Below are 16,540 nucleotides of genomic sequence, written 5' to 3'. Positions count from 1 at the left end.
TTTATGCAATTCCCTTTTGAAGGCTGCTATTGAATCTGTATCCATCGCCCTATCAGGCAGCGCATTGCAAATCTTAGCCACTCGTTGTGTGAAAAGTTTTTCCTCATGTCGCCTCTGGTTCTTTTGCCAATCACGTTAAATCTGTGCCCTCTGGTTATCGACCCTTCAGTCATTGGAAACAGTTTCTCTTTATTTACTCTATTTAAACCCTTCATGATTTTAAACACCTCGATCAAATCTCCTCTTGGCCTTCTCTGCTCCAAGGAGAACCTCCGCTTCCCCAGTCTATCCACATGATTGTAATCCCTCCTCCCTGGAACTATTCTAGTAAATCCCTTCTGTACCCTCTCCAAAGCCTTCATGTCCTTCCTAAAGTGTGGTGCCCAGAATTGGACACAATACTCCAACTGGGGCCAAACTAGTGTTTTATATGAGTTTAGCATAACTTCCTGGCTTTTGCACTCTATGGGCTGGATTTTGCCAACCCTGGGGAGGTGGGTTTGGAGGCAGGACTGCCGGGAAAATGGCAGAATTTGGGGGCAGGTGCCCAACCCGCCCCCATGCCATCTTGCCAGGAGGCGGGTAGCCGACCTGCGCTGGGTCCCGTCTCCTTGAGGTGGGAAGGGGATTAATGCCAATTAACTGGCAGTTTTTTGGCTAATCCCTATTTTGAGCCCTGAAGTGTGGGCTTCCCGATGACTCCGAACCCCGCCAGGGTCAGCGAGGCAGGCCGTCGGTCTGCGGGGGTCAAAGGAGCCGAGATGTCCAGTGTACAGGTGAGTGGTGGGTGCATGTTTGCATAGGTAAGTGTGTGAGGTGAGTGTAAAGTGTTTTAATAAGTTTTACTTACCTTTAGTTCTTCCTACAGGCTTCCTCCCTCCAGGTCTCGGGAGGCCCTCAGCTCACCGGCACAGAAAGCAGAATGGCCGCTGAACTGTCAAAAGCGGCAGCCTTCTGCTTTCTGGTCAGGAAGGCTTTCTAATTGAGTCTTGGGTAAAGACACAACTTAGAAGACAGATTGTCAGTGTTTGACAGCTTCACAGAGCCGTCAAATGATGACATTTCATCTGTCAAAAGCACTTGACAGATGAAACGGCACCTGTAACTGGCTTTCCCTTAATTGGCCTGCTGAGCCCACTGGGGGCGGGCTTAACAAGGTCAATCAAGGGAAAATAGCGTGGGTTGGCCACAAGTCGATGGAGGTGGGACTGAAACCCAACAAGTGGGTGTCCCGCCTCCTAAAGCTCCTCATTGACAAAAATCCAGCCCTGTGCCTCTATTTATAAAGCCCATATACTTCCACTAACTACTTTGTTAACCTGTCCTGCCACCTTCAAATATTTGTGCACAAGCACCCCCAGGTCTCTCTGTTCTTGCACCCCCTTTAAAATTGTACCATTTAGTGTGTAGCATCTCTCCTCATTCTTCCAACCAAAGTGTATAACCTCTCACTTCTCTACATTGAATTTCATCTGCCATGTGTCCACCCATTCTACCAGCATGTCTATGTCTTCTTATTTCCCTATTGCCTGCAATACAAGTGTCGGCCTAATATCAGAGATTTGTACCCAGCCTATAAAAGTGTGCTGCGCTCCTGATCTCTCACTGATCAGTTTTTTTTCTATTCAATCTTGAGAAGGTGGTGGTGAGCCGCCTTCGTTAACGCTACAGTCCGTGTGGTCCTCTGCATTTAGCAGTTCAAGGCGGCGCTGGCCCACCAACACCTTCTCAAGGGCAACTAGACGTGGGCAATAAATGCCGGCCCCGCCAGCAGCGCCCATGTCCCGAGAATGAATGCCACCCAACAGACCATCGGCGCAATGGAGTTATTGCTCATTTCACATAATGCCGGCACACGACAGCGTTGCGGTTAAATCAGAAAAGGTATTTATTGATTAGCGTTAAACAGAAAGTCAGCATGCGAAAAGACGTGGAACTTCAGAGCAACCCAGGGCTCCCACAGGAGGTGCGGAGCTGGTCTCGGACGGACAGGGTTGGGCTGGTCCTGCTCCCACTGCCATGAAGCTCATCACCACGACACGTGGCAGCTGGGACTCAGTGAGACACCCTGCTCCGTGTCGACTGCTGGTACAGCAGTGAGATGGCGGTTCGCAGGCAGTACCCGATTGGCACCTTAAAACGCAAACAGTCTGGGTTGGGGGTTCGGCCCTTCCCAGATAAACAGGCCTGTTGAGACCCCGGCCAGTCTGGGAATCACAGGCCAACTCCACTTGTTAGATCAGTCCTACTGGGGACGGTGCAGTCACCAGGCTCCCTAGGCCCCCGGACAAAGGATCTACTCCATGGGCAGGGCCTCCTGTCAGCTAGTCAGGATGTTCCCGCAGCGCGTGGAAGAGACGGGAATATTTTACGTCGTCTCCGTAGCAACAGCGTGTTTATGGCGGTAGCTGTGGATCAGCAAACTGACCAGCGACAAGAGCCATCGCATGGGGTCGTCGCCCAGCACAGGGGTCAGCGCAGGGGGTCGGGGTACAGCGCAGGGGTCGGGGGTCAGCTTCCCTTTTAAAAGGAAAGAAGCGGCAGGTGGAGGCGCAACAGCTGGCCGGGGGAGGGGGTGAGGGGTTTCTGTCTCCATGACAACCCGTGCGTTTGATTCGGTAACGGTGCGATCCTGTCTGAAGGGAGCCTGGGGTGCCCTGTTACACATTCCATTTTCAACAAAAGCATTAGAACGTCGAGCATTAAGAGTGGAGGCCGTGAGGGAGGAAGTTCGCAACCGAAGAGCCCACATCCCCAAGACTCCAGCAGAAACGACAGCAGCAAGTACGAGTTGTGACGCCTCAGACTCGGGGGTTCCCAGCAGATCCCTCACGGATGGCGAGAGAGTCTTCAGTTCATAATTCCTGCAATAACCAAATAAACCCCAGGTTAACTTAAAAAAAAAAGAGTTTTACAGCACAGGATATGACCTCCCTTCTGAATTTAGACCCCTCTTGTCCCATTTTCCTGCTTTTCCCCCCTCAGTCTCTGTTACCGCCTAATTTAAGTAGATTGACTGCAACAAGGATTGACTTGGATTCAATTATTTTCCGTTCCATTTTGATTTCACGCGAACCTATTTTTTCCCCTCAATTGTTGATAACACAAAGTCCCGAAAACTGGAAGCGATTTCTGCCAACGCTTTTTAAATGTGCTCGAGCACTTAACACATCTTAGGGCATTTTATCTGTCGCTATTTTAACGGAGGCATTAACCTATTAAATATAATGCAGCCCATAATCCAGGCGGACACTCCCAGTGCGGTACTGAGGGAGCGCTGCACGGTCAGAGGTGCCGTCTTTCGGGTGAGACCCTAAACTGAGACCCCGTCTGCCTGTTCCAAGGGATGCTAATAATCCTGTCACACAGAGCTCTCCCGCTGTCCCGACCAACACCACCACCAAAAACCGATCCAACTGCTCATTTATGTTGATGCTTTTATATGGGATCCTGCTGTGTGCATGCGGGACTCTGCAGTTGGCTGTGGAATAATAGTGGCCCTACTTCAAAAGTAATTCCTTGCATATGAAGTACTTTGAGATGATAAGGCACTATATAAAGGCAAGTATTTGATTTAGTATTTAAAAGTTTGTATCCTACTATGAACTTCCACCTCTCGCTCCTTCTCAGCTCCAATATATTGTCTTCTAACTCTTCATCTTCACGCTGTTGAAATAAAGACCTCAAATTCTACCACTTGAACCATCCCAATATAGGACCCCCCAAACCTCCCTCGGTCATTGCTTATTTCTATCAGAGGTTCATGGTGCCCGTCCCACTACTTCCGGTTTACCTCATTATCTCTTCAACCTTGGGTAGTGGCCTGTACTGTGGGACTTGACCTTTCACCCTGCTGGGAAATAAATGGTCAACCTCCTTCGCTCTAGTAGCCAGCTTTGTTATTCAACAGTTGTGTGTGTGTGTGTGTGTGACTGACGTTAAAAGGTCCAATACACCAAGCTCCACACAAGTCTGGTCAGTCCCTCAGCCCAGTTTCTTCTTCTGTTTCTGCCCCATTTCTCCCCTCGTCCCTTTAAAAGCACCAACACATTCTAAGGTGGGGGGGCGGGGGGGGTTCCCCCATGGGGCACAGTGGCCCTCCAGTATCTCGCTTGTTTGCTCATGTCTTTCTGGGTGAAGACAGAGAGTGAGCACTGGCAGGCTATTCAATCGCAGCCAAGCTCGACCTTGCCCTTGCCCCAACTAGCAACGCTCACGCACCTTCCAAGAGAAGTCACACAGGAGTGGGAACCCTGCCCAAAATCCCCACCCTCCCTGCTTGGCCTAGGACTGTTTCTATCACATTGCATACCCCACGCGATAAGGTGGATTAGTTGCAATACTAGTTAGTAGCCCCACTGGCAATTTGGTTTCAAAGAGCCACAGACAAAATTTGGCTCTGGACTTCTGATAAGCCCCCAAAGAACCTTCTTTACCCAGAGAGTGGTGAGAATGTGGAACTCGCTACCATAGGGAGTTGAGGAGAATAACACTGATGCATTTAAGAGGAAGCTAGGCAAGTACATGAGGGAGAGGGGAATAGAAGGATATGCTGAAAGGGTTGAGATGAAGTAGGGTGGGAGGAGGCTGGTGTGGTGTATAGACATGGACCAGTTGGGCCGAATGGCCTGCGTCTGTGCTGTACATGCCAAGTACGAGTTTGTGTTCTGATGCCAATATTGACTCGGAGACCCTCCGAGATGAATGGCAGAGACACATTACACCCAACTAACAATCACAGGCCTGCGCCCCCACCCCCCCCCCCCAAACCGTCTCTGTCCCATGGGCACTGACCCATGCCCTTATACAGTTCGACAGGAACCAGCACACCTGACATTGGGGGCATGGGCTGCATCTGGGAGCCAATAAATTGCCTCGATGGGGCATCCCCTGCTCACCCCGCACCTCCCCTTTGATTCCGGGTGAATCGACCGAGATCGACAGACTTTTGTCAGGCGAGGGAAGTGGAGCTAAAGCGGGGAGAGGGAGTCGAGGGACGGATCAGCCAGGACCTAACCGAATGGCGCAACCGGCTCGAGGGATCCGAATGGCCTCCTCCTGTTCCTACAAACCCCCTTTCCCTTCTGATAGGCCACGGGTTGGAGGTCACGGGTTGGAGGTCACTAACGCAGCAGTCAGGTTAATGAGATTGACTTACAGGTGAGTGGCCGGTTACAACACCTCCACCTAAAATGGAAAATGCCAGAGGGGATAGCAAACAACAAAGAAAACGTTTGAAGGACTGTTTGAAGCAACGTGTGACCGTTCTTCATGTGCGAGGACAGTGTCAGACGTTGTCCACACACGCACGTTCTGCCTGGAATCACTGCTGGGAACACAGGCCGAGTTATTTATTGTCTTTTTCTAGCTGAGGCCAATTGTACTTTATAAAGCGCTGGTTAGGCCACAACTGGAGTATTGCCTCCAGTTCTGGTCACCACACTTTAGGAAGGATGTGAAGGCCCTCGAGAGGGTGCAGAGGAGATTTACCAGAATGGTTCCGGGGATGGGGGATCTTAGCTACAAGGACAGGTTGGAGAAGCTGGATTTTTTTTCATTAGAGCAAAGGAGGTTGAGGGGAGATTTGATAGAGGTGTACAAGATTATGACGGGTTTGGATAGGCTAGACGGGGAAAGGCTGTTCCCACTAGTTGATGGTACAAGGACTACGGGACACAGGTTTAAGGTTCTGGGCAAGAGATACAGGGGGGATGTGAGGGAAAACTTTTTTATGCAGCGAGTAATGAGGACCTGGAACTCGCTGCCGACGGAAGTGGTGGAAGCGGAGACACTCAATGTTTTCAAGGGGAGACTGGATAGGCACTTGAGGGAAATAAACTTGCAGGGCTACGGGGATAGCGCGGGGGAATGGGACTGACTGGATTGCTCTGCAGAGAGCCGGCGCGGACTCGATGGGCTGAATGGCCTCCTTCTGTGCCGTTATGACTCTGGTTCTACTACACCCACCATTTCCCTGGCTGAATTCAGGCAACTTGCATTTATACTGCACCTCAAACATAGATTCAAACTTCCCAAGGTGCAGCACAGACCAAGGATCAAACCCGGGCCCTTGAGCGTCCGTGTACTCAGTGCCACACTGTACATTACCATCAAACAAAAGGTTAAGAAGGGTGAAGAAGAGCTTTAATTACCTCTCTTTTCAGTTGTGGTGGTGCTAAAAGAGAACAAAAAGGACAACAGAATCAGTTAACATCAGCTGCGCACACAGTCAGTTCATAAACAAACCATCCCACCTCAATCCCTGGTGTAGGCCTCAAACAAACAAACCATTCCACCTCAATCCCTGGTGTAGGCCTCAAACAAACCATCCCACCTCAAACCCTGGTGTAGGCCTCAAATTTTAAGCCATTGAGTTTAAAGCTCATGTGTTGCAATTTTTAATCCCCTTCTTGGTCGTCAGTCTTTAACCACAGAAACATAGAAGCAGGAGTAGGCCATTCGGCCCCTCGAGCCTGCTCCGCCATTCAATGCGATCATGGCTGATCATCCAAATTCAGTACCCTGTCCCTGCTTTCTCCCCACATCCCTTGATCCCTTTAGCCTTAAGAAATATATCTAACTCCTTCTTGAATATATTTAATGAATTGGCCTCTACTGCCTTCTGTGGTAGAGAATTCCACAGGTTCACCGCTCTCTGGGTGAAGAAATTCCTCCTCATCTCAGTCCTAAATGGCTTACCCCTTATCCTTAGACTGTGACCCCTGGTTCTGGACTCCCCCGCCATCGGGAACATCCTTCCTGCACCAATAGCATAGTTGCAGACTATTTACTGTTCTATAAAATTATCTTCATTATTTCTGGCTTTTTCTCCCCCATTAAGGTCTCACGAGAATATTCGGAGAGCTAAAGGGCCAACGTCTCTAGAAGCTTGGCAATCCATTGGTCTGTATTTGGTGGCTTGTGAGCAGCGTCCTTCCACTGAGTGCGCGAGGCAGCTCTGCTCCCTCCGCTTCCTATCCCAACCCCGTTTCCCCAGGATGGACATCTTCAGCATAAAGAAGCAACTGTAAATTTACTGAAGTCATTCAGAAGGATCAGCGACGCAGGGCATGCTGGGAGGGGAGGGGGGAGGGGAGGCTGGCAACACTTGGAATTCATTCTAACATTTCGGGCATAACTCTTTGATCAGCCCCCCAACCTCCACCTCTTCTCGTGGGCCAAGGATTGACGTGCAATAAGAGTGACTTACGTTACGACTGTGGTGGTACCTCCCAAGCTCTTACCTAAATTGGACGGAAAATAGAGAGCAGTTAAGCCAATTACATGAAGAACCAGTTCAAAATGGCTGACAGGCAGGTGGGCCCCACTAACCACCACCCCCCCAAGTCTGGGGTCAGTCATCCCCAACAAGAAATGGAGGAGTCGATAATAACAGGGAAATGGCTACTGTGGTCACCAGTCATGAGATTTTATTGTGAAACACAGTTCAAGGGTCAAGGATGAAGGCCCACAGCAGGGCAACACCAAGGTTAAGAAGAGTAGGTGAGGCAGTGATTTAAATATGAAGTGGAGCTCAGTGACGCCAAGCTTAGGTTCAATAGCCTGCGGAGAGTAGGAAGAAGGAAGAGAGGAGAGGAGAGATGCATCCTTTGTGGCCTGGGGAAGAAAGAGAGAGAGATGATGCAATGTCATGGAATGGAATAACAAAGGAAAGCTCATTGTAGGGCTGACTGTAGTGGTATCGATCAAAGGAGAAGAAATAAGAAATACCAGGTCACAGACAGAGATAAAGATAGAGGGAGAGAAACAGAAGAGAGAGAGAGAGAGAGAGACACACACAAAGCAAAGGAGAGACAGGGAAAGAGACAGAGAAAGAGAGACAGATAAAGAGACAGGGAGAGAAAGAAAGAAAGACAGATAAAGAGACAGGGAGAGAGAGAGAGAGAGAGAGAGAGAGAGAGACAGGGAAACAGAGACCGAGACAGTAAGAGACAGACAGAGGGAGCGACAGACAGAAGGAGACTACAGCAGGTCCTTGTACTCTGTACAGCAGTGTTTTGCGGGAGTAACTTTGTGGACTGTCATGGATTACAGAAGAATTCAGGCCCAGGATACGCAAACCTCCTCTCTCACGAGTCACGTCACGTCACGTCACTCAACTTCAAACTTACCAGACACATTCGATGAGAAGCTGGAGGAAGACGATCCGCCACTAATCAGGCTGGATGGGGGGGAAAAGAGAGAAAACAAAAAATTCTTAACATTGTGCACTGCAAAATGGAGCCTGTAGTAAATTTAACCCGCTGGGATGAGAGGGGGAGAGGCACAGGGCATCAGCACGGCCAAGTGAGCCACTGCCCTACCCGGTTTGTGTCTTGGCCAATGGAGATGTCCCAAGAGTCTTCCTGTGGATTTTTCCTGCTAATGACGTTGGGGATGCAGCATCAGATGGTCCTCTCCCAGGAAACCTCAACAAGAACTGGTGAAATCCCACTGGGCTTCATCCAGCGGGTGTTGACAAAGGGTTGGCACTCTACCACGGAACCTCTCGGTCTCTCGTTGGCCCGTTGACAAAGGACTCCTGATAGTTTGCCGCAGTTTTCATAGGAAAGTCACTTCTTTTTCCAGAAATCATTTGCCCTCCAATTTCCACCCCCCAAACCCCGGCCACAAAACATGCCGACACTGAAGAGGTTCGACGGCAGGGATCTGGTTACCCAGCAGACCGGCCCTACTCAGCTGTTCAACCACAAGGATGGTCATCCCCATCTCAGCCTGGTCAGTTCCTCGTCCAACATTCTCGCTTCCCAGCGATCAGGGGCAGGAACCGTGGATGATTTCCCCTCCCTCCTTTCTTGGCCCAAAAGGTGCCTAGGTCAAATCTAATGCCCCCTACTTGGCTGCGATCAGCTAAGGCACCACGGTGAGGAATCCTGGGGGCTTCCAACTGGGACTTCTTTTCAAGCTTGCCTGAAAAACTACCGGCATGAATAAGTGCATTGCCAGTGAGGGCCAGGCACACAATGAACATGGACTATGGGACGCCTCTGTGGTTTACCTTTGGTTACCTCCGTTCAGTAGAAGATTGTACTGCTGTAGCTCAGCATCCAGCTTCATCTTGATGTTAAGAAGCTGCTGGTACTGTTGGCTCTGATTCATCAGGTCTTGCCTGGTGCCTCCCAGTTCCCCTTCCAGCTGTGAGACGCTTCCCATTACCCGCTGAAGCTCCGATGCGTATCGCCCTTCTGTGCTGTTCAGAGCGTTCTGCAGAGCGGCTAACTGGAAACATCAAAGACAGTTTGGTCAATTTAAGGCCCGTCTGAATGGAGTGCTCAGAACAGGTTTCAAATAGTGATCGGATTGAAGTTCTGATAAACATCGCGCTCAAACCCGCGGACCACGTATTGTCAAAAGTCACTTACATTCCCACTTAAGGAGTTATATTCAGCATCAAGACTTTGCATTTGGTGACGCAATTGACTCAGTTCAGCTTTAGCACCATCGGCAACCTGGTTAGTCTGAGTGGTCTGTGTGACTTTAATCGTCACCTGAAAAAAGGAGAGAGAGAGAGAGAGAAAAAAAGAGGTTTACAGGGATGAAGGATGATGTACACAAGACAACCGGCCCCGCACTGGGATGAAGCTGGCCAGAGAGTGACTGTACACGGTAACCACGAACACCAACCCATCCACAGTGGTCACCATTGGCAATGAGCGCACAAGGCTTTTAGAGAGAGGTGACGTCACAGCAGAACAAGTTGTGGAAACACACGGGTCGGCCAGCATTTGAACGTAGCTCTGAGTCGGAATCCTTCCATGACCTCAGCCCGAGTGAATCTCAGAGACAGCTTTCACTGTGTGTGTAGGTGGAGGTTGCGTTGCATCAGTACACAATTACTAGGGACAGTATACACTAGGGTTGAGTTCATAATCTAGGCTGACTCCATGAGGGAGTGCGGTGTTATCGGAAAAAGAAAAAAAAGTGTTACATTTACATAGCACCTTTCACCACCCCATGACGTCCCAAAGAGCTTTGCTGCCAAGGCCGTACTTTTTTGGGTTTGACTGCACCAGGAAAAGTCACTGAGAAAGAGAAGGGCCAAGTAGTAATACACAACACACCTTCCAAAAAAATAGGCTGTGCCCAACAAATTCTATAGGGTTTTTTGAGGAAGTCACCAGGACAGTGGATGAGGGAAATCCCGATAGACTTAGACTTTGAGAAAGCCTTTGATAAGGTGAGGTTTTCCCCAGAGAGTAGGGAGTCTCTGGAATGTGTTGTCGGCCGGTGTGCTGGATGCTAACTCTCGGTCTTCAGGAAGGAGCTAGGCCGGTTCCTGACTGGGGCGGAGATCGCATCATATAGAAGGTCAGTGTCTACAGAGAACACTTGGTCCATGTCATCTCCTGGACTGGTTTCAATCACCTGAGGAGGTTGGGGTGGAATTTTCCAGATATTCTTTTCCCTTTGATTTTTCTCTTTTTTTGGTTCACCCAGGAGATTACATGGTTGTGGGGTCAGGGTTCAGGGGCTTGGGGGGGGGGGGGGGCGTGGGGAGAGGAGGGAGGCAGGGTGGTGGAGTGTCCAGTCAGGTTGGTCTTTTCCTACCTGTCTCCAAAGTCCTCAGCCAACGTTCCTCCCTCCATCAGTACCACGGGGGAAGAAAACCCAGATTAACCAGTCACTCATCTCCTTGGAGGAGTGCGAGAGCCTCTGCTGTTGATGGTGAATCCAATCCTACCTGTTCCTTGTACCAATTATCCAATTCCTGTTGGTTCTTGTTAGCAAGATCTGTGTACTGGTCTCGGAATTGCTGCAAGGTCTCAGACAGGTTGACGGAAGGCATCGAGTCCACCTCAACGTGGACATCTTGTGTCTTCTGCTGCCGCAATATCTTCAGCTCCTGAAACACAAGGGCAATAGAACGTTAGATCAGCGCAACCCATCTGTGGGGCACAATGTGCTAAATGTCAGTCTCCTCAATCTTTTCCAGTGGAATAACGGTGTAAGTGCTGAATATAGCAAGGAAATTTAGGGCCAAAACCGTAGCAATTAATTATTGAGACTTACAGAAAGCGACCAACAGAACTGACAGGAGAGATGGTAACAGGGACCAGTATTGCACATCTTGCCCTGTGTTATAAATCTCATCATTCATTAAGAAACTACTCCTGAAATAATGCTGGACGGCCAGCTGGTGGCGCCGTCCAAGGAGTATAAATACTCGGGCGTGGACCCAGCTTGCCAGGGACATTTTGTAAGACAGGAACTAGTGAAGTACAACTAGACCTCCATGTTCTGAAACAAGTTGATTAAAGCCTTGCTTTATACTCGAACCAAGTGCGTAGTGAGTTTTATTACATTACCCCCTGTACTTACGAGTTTCCAGGAATTCAAGATTAATCTCGACATTGCTGCGAGCAAGACTCAGGAGTAAAATGATTGGGGAAATTTTATAAAGTCATCTTTATTTCTCATTTTCTTTGTTTATTAGTTATATAAATAGTTAAGAATGACTCCGTCGGGTAACGAACGGTCTGTTCGCCCTCCAGTCAGTGTGCCACAAGGATGGACGTATCGGGCGACCAAGGTCGTGTGATAAGACCTTCAGGGTAACGCCCAACAGGAGTTGACAGGTCTACCTGGGCTGTGCACAGTTTAAAAGATCAGTGATGGTCCTTATAGTGAAGATGGTAATGGACTCACGGGTCCCAAACACGTTCAAAGGAACAGACTTCAAAAAGGACCCTAGGAAGGACAGAGGATCAGAGAGACCTTGGTGTGCATGTACATAGATCCCTGAAGGCAGCAGGACAGGTAGATAAGGTGGTTAAAAAGGCATATGGGATACTTGCCTTCATTAGCCGAGGCATAGAATATAAGAGCAGGGAGGTTATGATGGAACTGTACAAAACGCTAGTTAGGCCACAGCTGGAATACTGTGTGCAGTTCTGGTCGCCACACTATAGGAAGGATGTGATTGCATTGGAGAGGGTGCAGAGGAGATTCACCAGGATGTTACCTGGGCTGGAGCGCTTCAGCTATGAAGAGAGACTGGACAGGCTGGGGTTGTTTTCCTTAGAGCAGAGAAGGCTGAGGGGGGACCTGATTGAGGTGTACAAAATTATGAGGGGCATAGATAGGGTAGGTAGAAAGGAACTTTTCCCCTTAGTAGAGGGGTCAATAACCAGGGGGAATAGTTTCAAGATAAGGGACAGGAGGTTTAGAGGGGATTTGAGGAAAAACTCTTTCACCCAAAGGGTGGTTGGAATCTGGAACTCACTGCCTGAAAGGGTGGTAGAGGCAGGAACCCTCACAACATTCAAGAAACATTTAGATGAGCACTTGAAATGCCATAGCATACAAGGCTACGGACCAAGTGCTGGAAAATGGGATTAGAATAGACAGGGCTTGATGGCCGGCGTGGACACGATGGGCCAAAGGGCCTCGTTCTATGCTGTATAACTCTATGACTTTGCGAAGAGTTTGAAATGAATCTTCATAGAAAGCTCTTGACACAGGGGTTACAAGGCACCTTTGAACCCGCGCGGAGCTCGCATTATTGCACGATGGTTTGTTGGTGCCAATTTGCCACAGGGGAATTAGGGTCGGAAAGCCAGCAAGCAGGTGGGCACAGAGGGGCAGAGAGAAAGAGGGCTGAGAAAAACCAAAGGGCCAGAGGAAGGAGATAGGGGGGGCTTGGCAGAGAAAGAAAGTGAGTGGGCAGACAGAGAATGGGGAATAAGGAACAAATGGAAAGAGAATAGGGGCGGAGGGCGAGAGGAGGCAGTCAGAGATAGAGAGAGGGCACAGAGACAGAGAGCTGGACAGACAGAAAGAAGAGTGGAAAGCGAGAAAGAGAGCAAAGGGCAGGTAGAAAGCAAAAGAAAGACGGCAGACGGAGAGAAAAAAAAAGACAGGGCAACGAGAGAGAGAGAGAGAGAGAGAGAGAACGAGAAAGGAAAATAAAGAGAAGAGTAGCAACAAAGTAAAAGTGAGGAGAGGGCAGGCAGAGAATGAGAGCGAGGTTGAGGGGGGCAGATAGAGAGCACGAGAGAAAGATAGATAAAAGGAGAGAAACAACCTGTAGGAGCGCGCGAGAGAACGCTGTGGGGGGGAGAGGGCGCGCGATGAGAACGCTGTGGGGGGGGGAGAGGGCGCGCGAGAGAACGCTGTGGGGGGGGGAGAGGGCGCGCGAGAGAACGCTGTGGGGGGGGGGGGAGAGGGCGCGCGAGAGAACGCTGTGGGGGGGAGAGGGCGCGCGAGAGAACGCTGTGGGGGGGAGAGGGCGCGCGAGAGAACGCTGTGGGGGGGAGAGGGCGCGCGAGAGAACGCTGTGGGGGGGAGAGGGCGCGCGAGAGAACGCTGTGGGGGGGAGAGGGCGCGCGAGAGAACGCTGTGGGGGGGAGAGGGCGCGCGAGAGAACGCTGTGGGGGGGAGAGGGCGCGCGAGAACGCTGTGGGGGGGGGAGAGAGCGGCGGGAGAACGCTGTGGGGGGGGAGAGAGCGCGAGAGAACGCTGTGGGGGGGGAGAGAGAGCGCGAGAGAACGCTGTGGGGGGGGAGAGAGCGCGAGAGAACGCTGTGGGGGGGGAGAGAGCGCGAGAGAACGCTGTGGGGGGGAGAGAGCGCGAGAGAACGCTGTGGGGGAGAGAGCGCGAGAGAACGCTGTGGGGGAGAGAGCGCGAGAGAACGCTGTGGGGGAGAGAGCGCGAGAGAACGCTGTGGGGGAGAGAGCGCGAGAGAACGCTGTGGGGGAGAGAGCGCGAGAGAACGCTGTGGGGGAGAGAGCGCGAGAGAACGCTGTGGGGGAGGAGAGCGCGAGAGAACGCTGTGGGGGAGAGAGCGCGAGAGAACGCTGTGGGGGAGAGAGCGCGAGAGAACGCTGTGGGGGAGAGAGCGCGAGAGAACGCTGTGGGGGAGAGAGCGCGAGAGAACGCTGTGGGGGAGAGAGCGCGAGAGAACGCTGTGGGGGAGAGAGCGCGAGAGAACGCTGTGGGGGAGAGAGCGCGAGAGAACGCTGTGGGGGAGAGAGCGCGAGAGAACGCTGTGGGGGAGAGAGCGCGAGAGAACGCTGTGGGGGAGAGAGCGCGAGGAGAACGCTGTGGGGGAGAGAGCGCGAGAGAACGCTGTGGGGAGAGAGCGCGAGAGAACGCTGTGGGGGAGAGAGCGCGAGAGAACGCTGTGGGGGAGAGAGCGCGAGAGAACGCTGTGGGGGAGAGAGCGCGAGAGAACGCTGTGGGGGAGAGAGCGCGAGAGAACGCTGTGGGGAGAGAGCGCGAGAACGCTGTGGGGAGAGAGCGAGAGAACGCTGTGGGGGAGAGAGCGAGAGAACGCTGTGGGGGAGAGAGCGAGAGAACGCTGTGGGGGAGAGAGCGAGAGAACGCTGTGGGGGAGAGAGCGAGAGAACGCTGTGGGGGAGAGAGCGAGAGAACGCTGTGGGGGAGAGAGCGAGAGAACGCTGTGGGGGAGAGAGCGAGAGAACGCTGTGGGGGAGAGAGCGAGAGAACGCTGTGGGGGAGAGAGCGAGAGAAACGCTGTGGGGGAGAGAGCGAGAGAACGCTGTGGGGGAGAGAGCGAGAGAGAGAGAACGCTGTGGGGGAGAGAGCGAGAGAGAACGCTGTGGGGGGAGAGAGAGAGAGAACGCTGTGGGGGGAGAGAGAGAGAACGCTGTGGGGGAGAGAGAGAGAACGCTGTGGGGGAAGAGAGAGAGAACGCTGTGGGGGGAGAGAGAGAGAACGCTGTGGGGGGAGAGAGAGAGAACGCTGTGGGGGGAGAGAGAGAGAACGCTGTGGGGGAGAGAGAGAGAGAACGCTGTGGGGGGAGAGAGAGAGAACGCTGTGGGGGGAGAGAGAGAGACAACGCTGTGGGGGGAGAGAGAGATCGAGTGGGGGGGGAGAGAGACGCGTGGGGGAGTAGAGAGGGGGGGGAGTGAGAGAACGAGCTGTGGGGGGAGAGAGAGAGAACGCTGTGGGGGAGAGAGAGAGAACGCTGTGGGGGGGAGAGAGAGAGAACGCTGTGGGGGAGAGAGAGAGAACGCTCTGTGGGGGAGAGAGAGAGAACAGTGGGGGAGAGAGAGAACGCTGTGGGGGGAGAGAGAGAGAACGCTGTGGGGGGAGAGAGAGAGAACGCTGTGGGGGGAGAGAGAGAGAACGCTGTGGGGGGAGAGAGAGAGAACGCTGTGGGGGGAGAGAGAGAGAACGCTGTGGGGGGAGAGAGAGAGAACGCTGTGGGGGGAGAGAGAGAGAACGCTGTGGGGGGAGAGAGAGAGAACGCTGTGGGGGGAGAGAGAGAGAACGCTGTGGGGGGAGAGAGAGAGAACGCTGTGGGGGGAGAGAGAGAGAACGCTGTGGGGGGAGAGAGAGAGACGCTGTGGGGGAGAGAGAGAGAACGCTGTGGGGGAGAGAGAACGCTGTGGGGGGAGAGAGAGAGAACGCTGTGGGGGGAGAGAGAGAACGCTGTGGGGGGAGAGAGAACGCTGTGGGGGGAGAGAGAGAGAACGCTGTGGGGGGAGAGAGAGAGAACGCTGTGGGGGGAGAGAGAGAGAACGCTGTGGGGGGAGAGAGAGAACGCTGTGGGGGGAGAGAGAGAGAACGCTGTGGGGGGAGAGAGAGAGAACGCTGTGGGGGGAGAGAGAGAGAACGCTGTGGGGGGAGAGAGAGGAGAGAACGCTGTGGGGGGAGAGAGAGAGAACGCTGTGGGGGGAGAGAGAGAGAACGCTGTGGGGGAGAGAGAGAGAACGCTGTGGGGGAGAGAGAGAGAACGCTGTGGGGGGAGAGAGAGAGAACGCTGTGGGGGGAGAGAGAGAGAACGCTGTGGGGGAGAGAGAGAGAGAACGCTGTGGGGGGAGAGAGAGAGAACGCTGTGGGGGGAGAGAGAGAGAACGCTGTGGGGGGAGAGAGAGAGAACGCTGTGGGGGGAGAGAGAGAGAACGCTGTGGGGGGAGAGAGAGAGAGAACGCTGTGGGGGGAGAGAGAGAGAACGACTGTGGGGGGAGAGAGAGAGAACGCTGTGGGGGGAGAGAGAGAGAGAACGCTGTGGGGGGAGAGAGAGAGAACGCTGTGGGGGGAGAGACGAGAGAGAGAGAGAGAACGCTGTGGGGGGGAGAGAGAGAGAGAGAGAGAGCGCTGTGGGGGAGAGAGAGAGAGAGAACGCTGTGGGGGGAGAGAGAAAGAGAACGCTGTGGGGGAGAGAGAGAAAGAGAACGCTGTGGGGGAGAGAGAAGAGAACGCTGTGGGGGAGAGAGAAAGAGAACGCTGTGGGGAGGAGAGAGAACGCTGTGGGGGAGAGGAGAGAGAGAACGCTGTGGGGGAGAGAGAGAGAGAACGCTGTGGGGGAGAGAGAGAGAGAGAACGCTGTGGGGGGGGAGAGAGAATGCTGTGGGGAAGAGAGGCTGTGCACTCAGCATGAAGATGTAAGTGGACATTAAGGGGGAATTTTAACCTAACACCAGAAACCCACCTCATCATGGTTCTTCTTCAGGTAGGCAATCTCGTCCTCCAGCCCAGCAATGTCATTAGCCAGGTCAGTCTGTAACTGCATATAGGTGCCCTTCAGTTGGTGGAGCCCGTCGATATCATT

The 16,540-nt window shown here is 52.5% G+C and overlaps 1 protein-coding gene across 1 annotated transcript; it reads right to left on the bottom strand.

The window, feature by feature from the left end:
* Nucleotides 1-1,864: 1,864 nt before the first annotated feature.
* On the bottom strand, nucleotides 1,865-16,534 carry LOC147097639 (keratin, type I cytoskeletal 50 kDa-like). Its single transcript, XM_085971625.1, has 8 exons — nucleotides 16,421-16,534; nucleotides 10,703-10,864; nucleotides 9,384-9,509; nucleotides 9,020-9,240; nucleotides 8,133-8,182; nucleotides 7,211-7,244; nucleotides 6,153-6,175; nucleotides 1,865-2,864 (listed from the first exon to the last, which is right to left on the bottom strand). Exons 1-8 carry the CDS (start codon nucleotides 16,499-16,501, stop codon nucleotides 2,851-2,853), a joined length of 711 nt encoding a protein of 236 aa, XP_085827751.1. The 5' UTR covers nucleotides 16,502-16,534; the 3' UTR covers nucleotides 1,865-2,850.
* Between the last annotated feature and the right edge of the window lie 6 nt (nucleotides 16,535-16,540).

The sequence above is a fragment of the Somniosus microcephalus genome, chromosome 31 (assembly GCF_052327205.1).
Source record: "Somniosus microcephalus isolate GS21.2 chromosome 31, FLI_Smic_1.0, whole genome shotgun sequence".
Lineage (NCBI taxonomy): Eukaryota > Metazoa > Chordata > Chondrichthyes > Squaliformes > Somniosidae > Somniosus > Somniosus microcephalus.
This window is presented reverse-complemented; position numbering and strand designations above follow the sequence as displayed.

Coding starts and splice junctions, on each gene's coding strand:
- LOC147097639 (XM_085971625.1), bottom strand. CDS start 16,501: ATGCAGTTACAGACTGACCTGGCTAATGACATTGCTGGGCTGGAGGAC. Junction 10,865..16,420: donor TGAAGAAGAACCATGATGAG/GTGGGTTTCTGG, acceptor CTTGTGTTTCAG/GAGCTGAAGATATTGCGGCA. Junction 8,183..9,019: donor CTGAACGGAGGTAACCAAAG/GTAAACCACAGA, acceptor CCCCCCATCCAG/CCTGATTAGTGGCGGATCGT.